At 40.7% G+C, this 17,087-nt stretch overlaps 2 protein-coding genes across 3 annotated transcripts in view; one reads left to right on the top strand and one right to left on the bottom strand.

The window, feature by feature from the left end:
• The first annotated feature begins 155 nt into the window (after window positions 1–155).
• The window catches only part of LOC6725786, a 52,201-nt gene continuing 35,269 nt past the window's right edge, over window positions 156–17,087 (top strand). For both annotated transcript variants that reach the window (XM_039297828.2, XR_006542123.1), the window contains exons 1-4: window positions 156–354; window positions 1,783–3,517; window positions 3,830–4,210; window positions 6,250–6,409. In XM_039297828.2, the coding sequence (XP_039153762.1) occupies window positions 3,102–3,517; window positions 3,830–4,210; window positions 6,250–6,409 (957 nt within the window). In that variant the 5' untranslated portion in view covers window positions 156–354; window positions 1,783–3,101. The remainder of the gene's footprint in view (window positions 355–1,782; window positions 3,518–3,829; window positions 4,211–6,249; window positions 6,410–17,087) is intronic.
• On the bottom strand, window positions 15,100–16,256 carry LOC6740089 (endocuticle structural glycoprotein SgAbd-8). Its single transcript, XM_002076936.3, has 3 exons — window positions 15,844–16,256; window positions 15,516–15,725; window positions 15,100–15,316 (listed from the first exon to the last, which is right to left on the bottom strand). Exons 1-3 carry the CDS (start codon window positions 16,104–16,106, stop codon window positions 15,196–15,198), a joined length of 594 nt encoding a protein of 197 aa, XP_002076972.1. The 5' UTR covers window positions 16,107–16,256; the 3' UTR covers window positions 15,100–15,195.

Below are 17,087 nucleotides of genomic sequence, written 5' to 3'. Positions count from 1 at the left end.
CGTCCTGCAAGAGTGCTCTCCATCTACGGCTCTCGCTCTCGCTTTCTTGCCCGGCAAGCGATATTCCCAATGTTTACATTTTACCGACCTGATACCAAAGCGGTTGAGCAGTCGTTTCAGCTTCGGGTGTGAGTCCTCGTGTCCTCGGCTCTCAGCTGCTGAGGCTGTTTTCACAGCGGCTGCTTTTGCCACAGTGGCTCCGTTATTTGTGCGTGCGCGTTGCCAATAAACGGGCAGCGGCTTTTGCTCAGCTCTCGTGTGATACAAAAATGTGGATTCCTGTGGATTCCGATTGATTGTTTATCGTTAACCGTTAGCCGATTCGGCAGTGTGTCTTTTCCAAAATTTTAACCGGTATTCAAAATTCCTGTGTGGGAGTATGTGTGTGTGTGTTTGAGTGTGCTGGCCCCAAAATATAGGCAACAAAAGGTGCCAAAACGGTTAAGCAGGCAGCTTCCTCTCGCTCTCACTCGCAGTCTCTCTCTATCTGTACGAGCATATTCCTCTGCAGCGCAATGTGTTTGTGTTATACACAGGACACAACTTCGAATACAGCCCCAAAAAAAAAAACCAACTCACACGTATACGGAAACGGGATTGGATACCGTAACTTGGCTTGCGCCCACGCACGACCACATGCACATCCTAAGCGGCAAGAGCGCACTCTCTAGCTCTCTCTCTTGTAACCTTTCTCTCTGACTTGCACAGTGGGTGATTTTTTGGTTTCACATCTCCAACAATTTGGCAAAATGTTATTATAGTGTTCAATTCTTTTAAAAAATGAATATATTTAAAGAAATATAAATACAATTTTTGTTATGTTTATAACAAGTTTTTTGTTTTGGAATAAACTTGACAAGCCAAAGTAACCCACTGTGCAGAGAGACAGTGTCCCTGTTTTTTTGGCTTTTTTTTTGGGTGAACTGAAATGATGTTGACTCAACGTGCCAGCAGCCAGCCAGGCGCTAACGGTAACAGCAACAACAACAACTACAGCAACAACCTGACAACGAGACAACAACTGCGTTGTAGTTGTGGAATGCGCAGCACTTAATAAGTGTATTTTCCACGCAAAATTACACAAATTGTGTGCAAAAATTAGATGGTGAAAATGAAAGAAGCAGAATTGCTATTAAAAGAAGTGCAAAAAGTGTGTTGATAAAGAGATAAAAAGAAAACCGTAACCGTAACTCTTGGGAGCAAGCAAGAGACAAAAGAGAGCGAGAGCGATGTGGAGAGTGAGTGAGAGGCAGTGGCAAAAAAATTCGTCATTCATTCACAAGTGCAATGGGGAAAGCAACAACAGCAACAAATAGGGGCAAAAATAGAGCGGCTTAGGCAGCAAATAAAACAAATAACAAACACAACAAAACGGAAAAAAGCAAAAATGAGTGAAGCGCGTGCTTAACCTAAAAGTGCAGGCCACTCACCCACACAATTACACACAATCAGGAACTTAAGCAGCCTAAGCATACACATACATACGTACCTATATGTACCCTGTAGTTTCATTCATTACGTTTTCAGCGGTGAATCACCACAAGCGCTCAATCACCGCTCAGTTTGTACGATAACTGCTGATGATTTTAACATTAACATGTCCTAAGAATTCAACACTTTGTCAAAGCATCAACAAAAAAGCACAAAATTTCACACAAAACAATCGATGTGCGATTTTGTGGTGGCTTTGAGTAGCGATTAATTTTGGAACTGCAGGGCACATACGTGTCGAGTCCTAGACTCAAATTCATGCTCTCTATTTTCCGCTTCCGCTTTTCGCAGACAACAACAATCGAAATGACAACAACAACAATGCATAGTTCCTGCTGAGTAGCTTTTTTGTATAATCGAATGAGTGTCCCTTTGTGTATTTGAACGAGATCCAAGGTAAACCAAGATGAAAGTCAATCAAGCAATAACAACAGCTACCGCAACAACAAAAACTAATCACTGCCACCTACAAACAATAAGTTAACAACAATAACAGCAAAAACAGCCGCACCGAAGAGGAGAAAGACCCCAAAGACCGGAAGAAAAAGCAGAAAACGAAGGAGTGTGGCAAACAGGAAACTAGAAAATGTCCCAACCCTCGTAGCTAGCTGAAATTTCCCAATAGGAAAATGGATAACCGCAGAAACTGATAAATATGTTTAGGAATAACATAAACGGAAAAACTCAGAAGAACTCCACATGAAATGAGGTAAAAACAACTATCTACATCAACAGGAGAATGAACGACTATCAACAACTGCCAAGAAGATTCAACAACGATAATTTACACCAACTAACAAAATAAGTTTACAAAAACCAATAAAGAAAATTCCAATTTTCCACAACAACTATAAATGAAATCAATGTCTTACAAAAATAACTATTAAATAGAGAGTACTTTAACAACGAAAAGGTTAACAACTAGCTGTTTTGAAAATAAATACCAAAAACTTCCTAGCAGTGGCTAAAAATCTTCAAAAACATGTGGTAATTAAAATAAACTAATAAACTAACCAATAATAAAAAAGTGCTTGCCAATATCAAAAACTTTAAATCTTTAGGATTAATACATAGTAATGCTAAACACCGACTAAACTCGCACAAAATTTAAACTAACGTAACGTTTTAGCAAAAACAATTCTTATTATCGAAAATGCTTACATTTAAATAAATGTTGTGGATTATGCAAATGAAAGTATCTTAGATCTACGGCTTCCATACATTTAAAGCATTACTAAACAAACTGGTAAAAACCTAAATATTTGCTAATCATTTCACATTAAATCACATATTTACAACAATTAATGTATTTAACAACAAGAGATATTCAACAACAACTTACAACAAGGACGCACACCAATTCTCAAGAATGAACCAACAAAGGAAATCCAACGCATTTGGCATAAACTGAAAAACATCTCATATATCCTTACCTAACAAAAAACCAAATAAATATATAAAAAACTATTTATTGGGGAAAAGCGAAAAGAGTAATGGAAACTGTAATAAGCTAACAAATATACTCGTATGCAACAATCACTTTCAACAATATACCCCTCATCAAGAAAACATCATCGAATCGCCGCAAGGAATCTAGCGGATTCTTCAAGATGGAGCGCATGTGGCGAAAAGTGAACCACAGTTTGCGCAACACCAGCAAGTCGCAAGCACAGCAAGCAGCAGGTGGCGATGGAATCATCGGTGGCCCCGCCACAGGAGGCACTGCAGCCACGCCTCAATCCACCGACACGATTAGTTCGGCTGGCGGTTTCGGCGATGGCCAGCTGGTGGTCGCTGTCCAGGGATTAGCCACCGGAGGCATTGGGGGCAGCAATGCCACCGGACGACGCCTGGCCAGCAGCGGAGGAGGTGGCGGTTGCAACAAATCCCTTAGCCAACATGTCCTGCAAACACGTACCGCTTCCTCGGAACGCCGCAGGCGACGCCGTCGGAAAAGTCGGCCACGACGTGGCGGTGGAATGGGAGTCACCAGTTGCGTCGGCGATCCTGGTGGCGATAATATGTCGTAAGTTTAAATTCCCTTCAAGACATTAGGAATTTTAGAGAATCGCTACTAAGGTGTCCAAAAGTATGTCACGATGTGCACATCCGGAAATCCGGAAGTTCGATGAATCAATGCCGCAAGACAATATGCCCATTCGGGGCAGCACTCTTTTGGTCACCACTTGAGGCGAATTGAAAACTCTAGAGATTTCTCGAGCACCCCTTATCATGGTGGTTCTCGGTTTTCTCGCAAGACAATGCCATTCAATGTTGGCTAGTGGGTAGTGTTCCTGGCGGAGACTCTAACGAGGCCTTGACTCGCTTTCCATTGCAGTTCCTCGGGCGGCTTTTATACACTGAAAGAGCACCAGCACTATCGTCCCAGTCACCATCATGGCGGTGGCGTCTCTGTCGGCGGTGGCGGTGGCTCATCCCGTCGTCTTTTCGCCACTTCGGCGCCCAGCGGCACAGTGATGATGTATCCGAATCCCCAGCGCGCCACGGCACTAGCACCAACTGCGGGATCTGGAGCCGGGCAGGCAACCACTGCGGGAGGAGGAGGAGGAGGAGCCGGCGGTGCTGGGGGTGGAGCGACTGGATCCGGATCTGGAGGACAGCCGGACATCTCACTGAGACAGCGGGCGGTGGCCAAGTTGCGCATGTTCAACTTCCATCTCAACTGGGATCTGCACATGACGCACTGCAAGCCCTGCGGGTGAGTAGCACTTCTACACTAAGAAAAATAACTAAGTAACTCCAAAGCAATTTAAGCTTCAAAAAGAATAGCTTAAAAAAGAATTGTAATTTAGAAAGAAATCTTTAAAAATTTGTGAGACCATTTAATTTGCACCGATTTCTCTGAGTGCAGCGCGCAACTGGAGTTGCAACTGGAGCTCCAGTGCGTTGGAGTGCCCAAGTGGCTGCCACTTGAGTCTGCTCCAGTGGCTTGTGCTTTTGTTTGCCGCATAGTTTTTACCGGGTTGCCTACTACTATTTTTTTTCTTTTTTTTTGTATTTATGTCCCCTGTTCGCCGGTCTTTTCCTTTTTTTTCTTAAACCTTTTTACCCCATTTTCAACCGCCCTCTCAGAGTTTTCCATTTGTTTGTTGTTGTGGTTTCGGTTAAGTTGGGGCGTTGGAGTTTTCGGTTGCAACTCCGAGTTTTCAGTTTCCAGTATTTTTGAGCCGTTGAAGTGGCCGCGGGCGTTGAACGAACCCAAATGCAAAGTGGGTCGCCGTTCCATTGGGCGCCGAGCTTAACTTTTTGAGGCTTTAAGCCAACAGCATCAGACATCGCGCATACATAATAAGGTAAATGGAGCACAGTTTTCTTTACCGCCGAATGTGTGAAATTTTAATGAAGCGCCAGCTAACGAGCTCCAATGTGACCCCCGCCCGCCATGCGGTTGGCACAGTATTATTCCTTTTTTAATATTTGTGCATATCCTTCCTCTTCTTTTTTTGATGGTTAATGAGTAGGGAGGGGTGGGGAGCAGAGAACTGCAGCCCGCCACTGGCACTCTACGTCCACCCGATAAACACTCGGTCTCTAGGCATCCCGTCTTTTTTGACACCCTACTTGCGGCAACAGAAAATATTCGGGTGTTTTACCAACTTTGTGTTTTTGTTACGAGTAAAAAAACCACCCGAGGCCTGCTGCGCAAGAGCCGTATGGGTGAGTGGACGCACAGTCAACGATCGGCCGCAGGTCATTTTTTGTACGCCTAAAATTTGTATGGGTGGAAGCGCGACGGGTATAAGAAATGAAGGGTAAAAGGGAATACCCAAGAAAAATTTCGTGCTCATGTCGGGTGCCACCCGTTTCGAATCATTGCCTTACTAATTTTTCACAAGTCGCTAGCTGAATACTCTAATGACAAATATTCTTGCATAAATTCATTTTTGAAAAGAATTTTGTGACATTATGTACATAGATTCATAGATAGATATGTATATATATATATATATATATATATATATAATAATTAAATTACATATATATATATATTTATAATATATAATATAATAAAATATAATATAATATATATAATTATAATAAAATATAATAATAAGATGAAGGGCATATTTTACAAAGTATTCGACAAAGTCTAGAGCCACGCCGAAAGAATAGTGTGTAAACGTATGGAGTGTAAAACGTATGGAGTTACGCATCTTGTCTGTGACTCGACTATCTACAAGAGTAGATAGACTGATAGAGACTATTACCCGAGTATTTTTCGAAACACCCGAGTATTTTTGGAAACACCCATGTGTTTAACGGTAAACCCACAAGTGCTTTTGTCACTCATCCCTTTTTAGGCATTTGTCTTTTTCTGACTGTTTGTCTTCTCTACCCTCCGTTATGGGTGCCGAGTATGATCGGCACCCGCGACGCAGGTCACCGTATTGATTCGTGTGCGGGCACAACGGGGTGTCTTGTCTACATGTGCAGATGTATACTGTGTGTTTGTAAGTACCCGCGATGTGCGTGGCGGGTAGCACCCGCACACAAAATTGTTGGGTGTGAGTCGAGTGGTAAAAAATGCCACCCTTGCAGTTCTCTGGTGGGGAGAGCGACCGTCAGCAGAGAAATCAAGTTGATGGCGCCCGAACAGGGACTTAATTCAGCAATAGTCCATCAGCATTTATATAAGAAGAATTCAAGAGGTCTAAAAGCAACTAACTTGTAGAAGATGTATATTTTTTTTTTATTTAAGCAAACTGACTAAATTTCTATCCATAATTTCGCTTGCAGTCCCCGTTTGAGTGGCAGTGGTGGCAACATAATCACCCGAAGGCTGTGCCGCAATCGTCGACGCGAGGACAACGAACTGTACCGCTCCAATAGCTTCAAGTTCGAGCGATTCGAGCGCAAGGAGTGCCTGGAGGAGCTATCCAACACGTTGCAGAAGCAGGTGAGTCATGCCCAACATAAATATGCGTTTAATTAGTATTTAAGTGAGATATGCTTAAACTTAAATACCAATCGAGCACCACATGTTGCACATGCCGCATCAATTTATGCGCATATATTACACCTAATTGCAGAGTCCAAGGGAAAAAGCGGCGTCAACAGCAGCGTCGGCCACACTAATTAGTGGGGCCGCCGCTCGCTGCAGGTGGTGACGAGACTGATCAAAGTGGCTGTGGGTACACTTGCACACAGATAACTGGGCGGGTCGGGTGTCTAATAGCTACATAATGTTGGGGGTTGGATACAAAGTCTCAGGTGGCTTTCGTTGCTATTAGAAGAAAGTTCAGTCTCCTCCTGCAGTCCCGAAATCCATCATTGCCCGAGTGGGACAGGGGGGGAATCTAATTAATGGCGCGCAACAAATTGAATTTTAATTGGGCGTCGAATTTGATTTGGCAGCCGAAAACACTCTGGCCCCGGGGTGCCACAGCCGATAACAAAGTTAAATTGAAATTGAACCTGGCGGCTACGAAGCAGAATGCTGCAAATGGCCAGGACCCCGGGCCAGGCTTAATGAATATTTAAACGTAATTAAAGTCACTGCTTAATAAGGCTCTGGCAGAAAAAAAGCAGCCAGCAGGTGGACACTTTTAAGTCGATTAACTAAATTATTGCTGAAAAATAAAATCTTGAGCCGCAGTTCTGATATTTTATTTGAAAACATGTTTGAAAATGTAAACGATCCATCTAAAATTGTTATTAATGATGTCTAAAAGTATGCAGTGAATTTTTTGAACTTGCCAATCTAAGAAATATATAGTTGATGTCCTGGTGCGATTTTATATTTTAGGAAATAACTTTAGATAAGCTTTTTATGGCTTCCATTCGGAACCTAGCCGCCGGCTACTCAATCTCCACCTCAACTTTAAGTCCGAACTCTGGCCTGAAACTCCATCTCGAATCCAACCTCAAGCTCAGGCTCACTAATGCGAGATTTTCTCGTTTGGGGAACTTCAACTTTGTTTTATTTTTCAGCACGCCTGCGGGCAAGTTTTTCTGTTCCAACGCTGCTACTGTGGGTTAAATGGGTGGGGTTTGGCAGGATGGGTGGCTGGATTGGTTGGTTGGATGGATGTTTGGCTTAGTACTCCATCAAGAACGCGGCTAAGTGACAGGCAACCATTTATCAGCCGGCAAACGTTGTCTAAGTACGCTGCGGTCTCTGTCTGCAGAGCACTTCAAATCGCTACCTCATCATCGCTCCCATCCTCCCGTGAATCCTCCAATCCATCCATCCATCCATCTATTCTGCTTGTGGCTCCTTCTACAACTGTCAGCTGTCCGATTCGATAAGCTGCGTGGACAGTAAACGTAATACCCCTGGCGAAACCGAATCCCAATCCAAAAAGGCGGAAGTCCAATCCAAAACTTTGCCTCACCTGCCGCAGTTCGCTTGATAAATAAATAAGCAGGACAAGTTGGATGGCAAAAGTGTTGGGAAATGGTTGAATTTCTAATACCCTTACGAATCGTTGGCTTGGTTGCTTCGCTACTGTATTGGATTACATTTTGTATTTATTAATGAACTTTCTATTTCAAATGTGCAGTAAAAGGTACATGAAAAAACGGATAGAACATATTAAAGTAGATTTTCAATTTGAATTTTAGTATTTCTCATCCCAAATTTTCGAAAAATGCCAGTGTAATTCGCCATTCCACTTCTGCGGCTTCCGGTTTTTGATGGATTTATCAGGTGTGCGGCAGACGGATCCGGCAATCCGTTGGCGCGGGATTTGGATTTATTCACCCCCAGGCGCCCAGTGACATCGCTGCCAAGTGAGGGGCACTCTCAGTAATCAGAAATCGGAGTTGGAGTCCCTCGATGTTTCCCCATTTTCCATTTTCCATTTTCCCCGACTCATGGCACTCCTAAAATCAACCCAACCACTTGTGGCTGTCCTTGTCAATTCGATTTTCCCTAATATGAGTGGAACAAGCCGAATAATACAGGGTTGGCAAACAAATGGCATTTGGAAATTTTGTTGGCACTTTAAGTAGTTGTGCCCAATCGAAAAATGAACTTTCAAATTGCTTACATAATCGGGCACACACCTCAATTTTCAGGCAGTTTAGCTTGGGGGAATTAAATTTGACTTTGATTGAACTTTATTCAAATTCGATTGACCTCAGCCTGATGGGAATATGCTTATCAATTTGTTGGGATAATCAATATCAATAATGGGATTGATTTTTTAAACGGATTTACAGAAAATTGGCTGTAAACTAGCAAATAATTTGAAAAAATGTTTTATCATAAATAAATTATCATAATTAAACTTAAAATTCCCCTCATTAATTGAAATGCCGTGCAATTTTCGCTTTTTACTAAGCCCAACTAATGACTTTTTTACAGGACTGTTGAATCATTTTTTATTCGTATAATTCCTGGTTTATTTTTTATTTTCGGCTGAAGGCAGGCACTTGCTCATTTCAATTTCTGCGCCATTTGAGCGCCTTCATTTGTCAATGTTCACCTTTGACTTTCACCCACTTTCACTGGCCGTGCTTCCGCCAGTCTCCAGTTTCAAGCATGGGAACCACAATGACCCGACGACAGGCTTGCTCTTCCATTGTCCCGGATAATTTCCATCATCTAATGCGTTATCTTGGGCCAGCAAGTGCGTAATATTCCTTTCTGGATGCCATCGGGGTAAAATTTCCCGCCCACGCATTATTTTTGATGGCACAATTTTGAGCATTAGGGTGCTTGGAAGCTGGTGGAAGCCCCCAGCCCTCTGCATTTTCCGTGCTCAGTGATCTGTGTGCGCTGGCAATCATTAGCCTCAATGTCCTGTCCGCTTTTCGCTTCATTCATGCAACAATTGTTGATTGCCACCACCCCCGAAAAGGGGCTGAATCCACCACCCACCCCCATCGTTTGTTGCGTGTGAATTATTGTTGGTAATAACGTGGAATTGCCTTGTCAGTCAGCAATCTGCGAGAAATGAAGGCTTCACTTGCTAGGTAAAAACTCAAGTATTAAGTAGCTGCGAGTGGAACACACCACCACATCGCCACGCCCCAAAAATAGTTCCATAAAAGGCGCAATAAAACGAGTTAATTTCCGAGTCAAGTTCCCGAAAACTTGCTACAACTTCAAGGAGCTTACTCTACTTCTCCTACAAATTTAATCAAACACACACATGGGTGGCAGCGAAAGGAGGGAAGGGTTGGTGAATATAAAGGAGGTGGCTGGGGGCTGTGAGATGGGGGATGGGGGCATCCTCAACCCAGTTGGCGCTCTAAATAATTCATGTCGGCAACATTCGTTCTGGGTTCGCTTTCTAGCTTGGAGAGTTTTCTGCAACATTTTCCAACTTGTTGTAATACATTCAAATGAGTCTGGGAAAGAGGTTTAAAAAGTGTGTGTGGGGGGGGGGGGGGGGGGGGGGGGCTTACGTGGAGGGGTGGGAGGGTGTGGTAAGGTGGCACAAATGGGGGAGAAATGGGCTAAGTTCTGTAGCAAAGTGGGTGGGCTGCTGTCCAACTAACACACATGAGAAAAAGCAAACGTGTGCAAGTGAAAAATATAAAAAAAAAAATAAATAAAAAAAAATATAAAAAAATAATAAAAAAATATGACAAAAGGAAACGGATACGATAAACTACATGGGTTTGATTGGAGCTTAAATGTGGTTTAATTATAATTTAATTACGCTAAAAATTACATTTGCATGGATTTAGCACTGAATAATAAGTCAATTTATACATTTCTCATTGCTTTCTTCAATAATTCCTTCAACAACTTGTTTTGTAATTATGTTTCTTATTGAATTAATTTTGCGCCAGCTTAGTTTTCCCAACTTTTTGTGGAATCCGCGGCGTCATGTCGTTGACTTGAGTGTTCCATTCACTTCACCTTTTCCTTCACGACGCCACCCGCCGCATAATTTGGCGCACTAAATTTATGTGCGCAATTGTGCTGAGTTGTGTGGGGAAGGCCCCCCCCCCCCCCCAAAAAAAAAGAAAAAAAACACCAGCTCCCCAATTCTCGGCATCCCCGTCCGCTATTGCAGCATTCGGAATGTATTACATGGCACTGCCTTTGTGCTGGTGAAATGTGATGCACTGCGCGAAATAAAGCATTGCGCACTAAGAAATTTATTAAATTTTTTGCTTGTGTACTAGCGAAATACTCATTTCCTTAAGCTACCTTTTAAAGTATTTGCCAAATAATCTTATAAGTGTGTGCCGATTTCTTGCCGTGTACAACTGCTCACTTTCGTAGGAGGTCCTGCGTGGAATTCTCCATTTGTCGCCGGTCTACAGTTACATGTATCCCGTGGATACTGTCGCTGCACCTTCTTTATCCATACGAAGGGTCCTTTGTGTGTTATTATTCAAAATCCAGTCAATAATGCGAAACGCGAGGCTAATTTATTATACCAAATACGCAACGAGATGCTCCACGAGAAATTTTATATTTGCCCCATGGTTTGGGGCTGGCGAGAAGTTACAATTACGACCAGGGAATACCGTTAGCAGTTAACGCACACATATGCAAATTGTACATATGTATTGGGGATAGGGATTTATATATATACATATATCCTTGGGATTGTGACTGCGCTGTCTGCTTTTCAATTTTATCCCTTTTATTGGCTCTGCATTTGTTCCAGCTGCTTAAAATTCATACGCAAATACTTGGTAAAAGTTTGGGGGAATGAGTAAAACAGGGGCGGGGATTGGGGGTCTAAAAAAGGGGGCCGGGGGGCGCTGGTTAAGCAGATTGCAAGGGGGGGCAGCTCGAATCGTCCCTTTTGGTCCATAAAGTCCCCCGTCAACCAGCTGCCAAAAGTTTCCTCGACGCTTTGTGCAAATTAGTTTATTGGAATTTCTTGTTATTTTTTCTTTTTTTTTATTTATTTCGCTTCGATTTATTTCCCCTCGAAATGAATTGGAAAAAGGGGGGAGGGGCGGCAAATTTCGGGAGGGAATGCGAGGTGGCGTGTGCGTAGATTTATAGTTTCCTCGGTTCCAATGTGCATATTACACGGTTTTCAGTTTTTATAGCAATCGTCGTTTCATATATTAACTTACTAATATGAGTTTTCAGAAAAAACTTTTTTAATCATTTTTTTCTTTTTTTTTTACATTTTTATATGGTTGTAATTGGCTCGTAATATTTTTAGTTTATTCATAAGAACTGTGAATATACGTTGTTGTTAACCTATTTTTTTGTACAAAACAGAAAAGGTTAATCTATGTAAAATATGTGAGAAAATGACTGCCGCTATTTTCAAGATATTTTTATGCGATATTTTTTTAATGCCAAAGCGAGTGTTCCCTCTTTTTTGTCCAACAACTAAAGGCCACTTTATTTTCCCCCATAACTTGCTAAATTTATAATATTACGTGTTACACACTGTGGGCGGGGGGAAGGGAAAACTGGGGGGCAAACACACACAGACTATTAAAATTTTAATGAAAATGATGTCCGCTGGGACGGGTAACAACGTTCTCGCATTGCCAATGAAGATGACTCACCCGAGTTGGAAAAGCGGAGGAAAACTGGGGGAAAAGTGGGGGAAAAGCGGGGGAAAAGCGGGCGAAAAGCTTTGGCTAAGGCTAAGTAATGTAACTGCTAAGGGGAGGGGATGGGGCTGGGAAAAGTGGGGAAAATGTGCGTGCAACTGCCATATCAATATCAACACACACACATGGCGCAGCACATCCATGCCAACAAAAACACAGGTGGATTAACATTGAAATTGACTGACACAAACGCAAGGTTCGCTTTTCTCAATTTCTCCTCGGGGCGGATTTGCACGCAATTATAATGCCCAGGTGTAGCCAAATAAGTTTTGCAAGTCCAAGTTTAAGCTTTAATTTGATGATTTTCTTCAAGCTTAAAATGCATTTTTTTAAGCCAAATTCCACAACTGAAGTATTAGCAAATATATCAATAATATGTAAGGTATTTAACTTGAAGTTTAAGGACCAAGTGCAAGGATTCTTGAATTGCATTTAAGTTTCTACGGATTATTCACTTATTAAATATATAGAAAAAACTATATTAATTATATATTATTTATATATATTATTATTTATATGTATTATTATTTATATATATTATTATTTATATTTATTACTATTTATATATATTATTATTTATATATATTACTATTTATATATATTATTATTTATATATATTACTATTTATATATATTATTATTTATATATATTATTATTTATATATATTATTATTTATATATATTATTATTTATATATATTATTATTTATATATATTATTATTTATATATATTATTATTTATATGTATTATTATTTATATATATTATTATTTATATATATTATTATTTATATATATTTATTTATATATATTATTATTTATATATATTTATTTATAGATATTATTATTTATATATATTTATTTATATATATTATTATTTATATATATTTATTTATAGATATTATTATTTATATATATTTATTTATAGATATTATTATTTATATATATTACTCTTTATATATTATTATTTAATAATTAGAAGAATACTTACAAGTGCAGATCAATGGATAATTTTCTTAAACGTTTTCCATTTGCCATTTTGTGTGATTTTCTGTTGGCATTAAAACTGCCTCATAAGTGTGTGTGTTTTTGCCTCTGGCAAATGTCAGTACACCCGTTGCAACCCTGCCCCCTCCAACTCACCATCTCCCACACAACGACACCCCTGAACTGTGAAAGCCCCCGCAACCCCCCTTAAGGGTTGCTTCTTCGCCTAACTTGATTTTTTTTTTGCTCGCGGCACAACGCCAAATCCGTTTAAATTTATGGCGTGTCATTGTTTTGGCATAAAATTAAGTGAGTTCGCTTTTCGGGGGCGGAGGTGGTGGAAATGTAGTTAAACATGCACAGACATGCATGCAAATGATTGCAGTTGCCCGTCCGTCCCCCCTTCAGAAGAGGGGCATCCGAAAATAGAAGACCCAGTTCACATGTTAATGAAATTCAATAAGCGCTGCCTACTTTCGGGCGCTTTCGGAACGATGCCTGTTCATAACGGCCGGTCCTTGTGCACTTGAAAAAATTCAAGTGAGTTATATATTGAATTTTAAAATGTACTATTTCTCACTTAGAAAGATATTCGAATTTTAGGAATATGTTAACTACCTATTAATTTCTTTAAATCTAACATATTAACAATTTTAACAATATTTCTTAATTTTATTTAAATATTCTTCATATTTCGTCATATTATTTATAATAATTTTTTCGAGTGTTTCTGAGCTAGAGTCTCCTCTGAATTCTAGACTTGCCATTTCTGCATTTTCCCCGCTCTCAACGCCAACAATTGTTCATCTTTCCAAGCGAGGCCGCAACATGGAAAATAATTTATAAAATTCATAAGCGCCTTTAATTTATGAGAACATCCTTCCCCCCCCCTGACAACAGCCCCCCGCCGCTTGCTCCTTTCCTGGGAATCCCCCTGATGCCCCACAGCAATTCAGTGTAATTTTAATTAATGCTAAAACGGAATGCGAATGCTAAACGACCAAGAGACGGTTAGAAAAAAAAAGAAAGGAAAAGGAAAGATGAAGACAGAAGAATGGCCTGGGAAAAATCATCGAAAACAATTCCGAAAAAAAGAGAAAAGGAGAAGAAAGTTCAGAGACAATGCGAGAAGGAAATTTGACAGTAAAGAGGAGAATGGGCGGGAAAAACAAGGGAAAAGCGGTGGGAAAATCGTAAAGGAGCATTTACATTTGAAAAGGCTGCGGTTTTTTCATATCTACCTTTTGAGAACTTTTAAATAATAAGTAATTCATTTTTTGTTTAGCTAGAAGATCCTAAACATTTTTACAAAGTATCTAAACCAATTATATTTAACTAATGACATGTGTATGTACATTATTGATTCTGTAAGGGGTCACAAAGCAGTTTAGTAAAAAAATAATAATAATAAGTTCACAACGGTATACAATTTCTCTTTTTAAACTTTTAAGCCGAAAACCTCATTATCCTTCCCCTTTAAAGTTCTGTTTCGCCACCTCATTTTGTCTTTTAAGAGTCCTTAACTCAAAGCTTTAAGTTGCAGACAAAAATAAACAGAGCCTCAGACGTTGGCAAAAGTTGGCTTTACTTTTATGATTAATGCCAGGCGACAATGGCCAAAAAGTTTCGACTCTTCTTTTTTTCTCGAAAAGGGGGCAAAAAAGTTTGTAACGTGGCAAAAGCGGGGATTTGGCTTGTTTTGATTGCAGACCTCAAATGCTTAACTGCATATTAATTCACCCCTTCCATCAAGGGTCTGTGTGCTTTTGTATTGAGCACTTACTATATTTCGGTTTTTGGCCAAAAGTCAAAGTCCACAAAAAGAAAGAAAAAATGCGAACAGCAAAGAGGCGTGGCAGTGTGTTCTTTTGGCAGCCTTTTTATGGGCGGAGCTCAGAAGTTGTTCACTTAAATTAGCTACAAAGGCGGTTTCTCGATTGTCGTAGTGTTTCGCTATGGTTTTTTGTGTATAGTTTATAAATTAATGCTGGATAGGCACTTTAATGGGGATCAAGGGGCATCTGTTGTAATTGCTGGCGTATTTAGTTTTAAAGAATCTCTCTTCTAAATATTCAGATTATGGAGAAATCATTCAAGTACAATAATGTTTTCAAAAATTACCAAAAGAAGTGTCAATTTATTGAAATTTACAGTGTTAATAGCAGATTACTGGCTCGTAGGCTTCTGTCCATCTCATCGATTATATCACTTAGTAGTGCCTGCGCTGGCGATATCCTGGTGGCAGATATCGGGTGGCAGGAGCAGGAGCTGGGACATGCGATGAAGCCGATCCACGGTAGCCAGATCCACCAGCGCCATAAGAGCTGCGCCTGAGATTTAGTAAGGATTAATATTCATAGCTAACAAAAGTGGTTTCAAAGGAAGAAATGAAAGTAGCATCGACAATGCGATCGATAAAAGCATCTCGATATTATCGATAGATTTCAGCAAGCACCGATGCTGGGATTACTTTATCCTTTCTTTATATCTGTTATATCATAGTAACTAAGTACTTATTTGACATCTTACCCAGCTGGAGCAGCGGGAACCGAGGGAGAAACGGGTAGATGGGCACCTTCGGCATGGAATCCGTTCTTATCGGCCGTGTAGTTCACCGTGTACTGCTTGCCATCATCCCCAGTGTATGAGTAGGATCCCTGGACACCCAGCGATCCGTGGGGCCAACCTCCGCGGAACTCACCGGTCTCATCGCGGTGAATACCATTACCAGTGTCAAAACTGAGAAAGGATAGGACTCCATTAGTACCTAACTTCAATTATATGGAATTCGATGGTTCGGTTTTCTTCACTAGTTTCATAGAATGAATATTCGATTTTCGAGTTTAAAAAAACTTACCCGAAGTTGTAGTTGCCATTGGCGTCGCTGTTATAATCGCTCCTCACGATGGGAATTTGGGGCTGTTGCTGTCGCTGGAAGCTGGAGCCGCCTACAAAGGAATGTCCTGCGCCAGGACGAGCGTGTCCTTGGCCACTCACACCATGGTAGTGCAGCTGACTCGCCTGCGGAGTGGGCAAATACCGCTGGCTAAGACGACCGGCCAAAATGGCCGAGGAAAAGCCGAAAAGCACAAGGGCAACGGTCAACAGAGGTCGCAACATTTTCGCGCTTTCAACAAAAATCACAGATCACACAAGTCACTTGAAAAAAAAATAATGATATATAGATAGATTATGGTGGCGGATTCTCGATCTGGGAACGATCGAACGGCAACTGCTGGCGAATCCGCTGGAGCGATTTGGTTTTATAGCCCCGCCATCAAACACTCACACTCCGACAAACATTCCATGCTCGGTTTTAATTGTTTTCTGTTCAACGTCTTCTTGCCTTTTTTTTTTGCCGATTTTTTTTCTTTACTGAGATTTTTTTTTTTTTTGTTTGCTTTGGCCGTTTAATTAGCCAAAGGCAGACGCGGCCAGCAAACAGTTTTTGGAATAGTTTTTCAAACCCCTCAAGGCCCGCCCTCTTTCACAAATTTTTTGTTTCTTATTGTGGGTGAGGCTGTGGTCGTGGTTTTTGGTCTGCAACCCGCTGAGTGGTGCATTTTCGTAGTACATGCCACTTGGCACTTGGTCAAAATGCTGCGGCTAAGCTAATTTTGGCTACAACGCAGCAATGGGTTCAACCTTTTATAGCAGTACTTAATGTTATTCTGCAACATTTTCTAATAAAACAGTTCTATTCAAAACAAATTATTATAACAATTTGAAAGTATATATGTGTGTAACTATTTGATGTGTTAAATACAATAATACAATATTTAAAGACGTATTTTAAAGAGTGACACATAGTAAGTGACCCAGATAAAAAGGTTTTTTTACATTCGTTTTGTAGATCCCGACTTTAATGTACAAATTTAATTATTCAGGCCTCAATTAGATCCATGCTTCTAATCTATTTAAAGTAATCTCTGATCTCCGCGCCTGTCTGCTATTAAAGATAGAACCATAAACCGAAAAAAAGAAGCGATAAATGCAAAGAGAAAAACACTTTTGCGGAGTTCCGGTTCGCGATTCGCTGGCTCGAGTGCTTTGGGGCTATCCAAAAACCAAAAAATGCCCTCACTCGAGGGCCATTACAAC

The sequence above is a fragment of the Drosophila simulans genome, chromosome X (genome assembly GCF_016746395.2).
Source record: "Drosophila simulans strain w501 chromosome X, Prin_Dsim_3.1, whole genome shotgun sequence".
NCBI classification, from domain to species: domain Eukaryota; kingdom Metazoa; phylum Arthropoda; class Insecta; order Diptera; family Drosophilidae; genus Drosophila; species Drosophila simulans.
The sequence above is the reverse complement of the archived record's forward strand: the minus strand, read 5'-3'. Positions and strand labels throughout refer to the sequence as shown.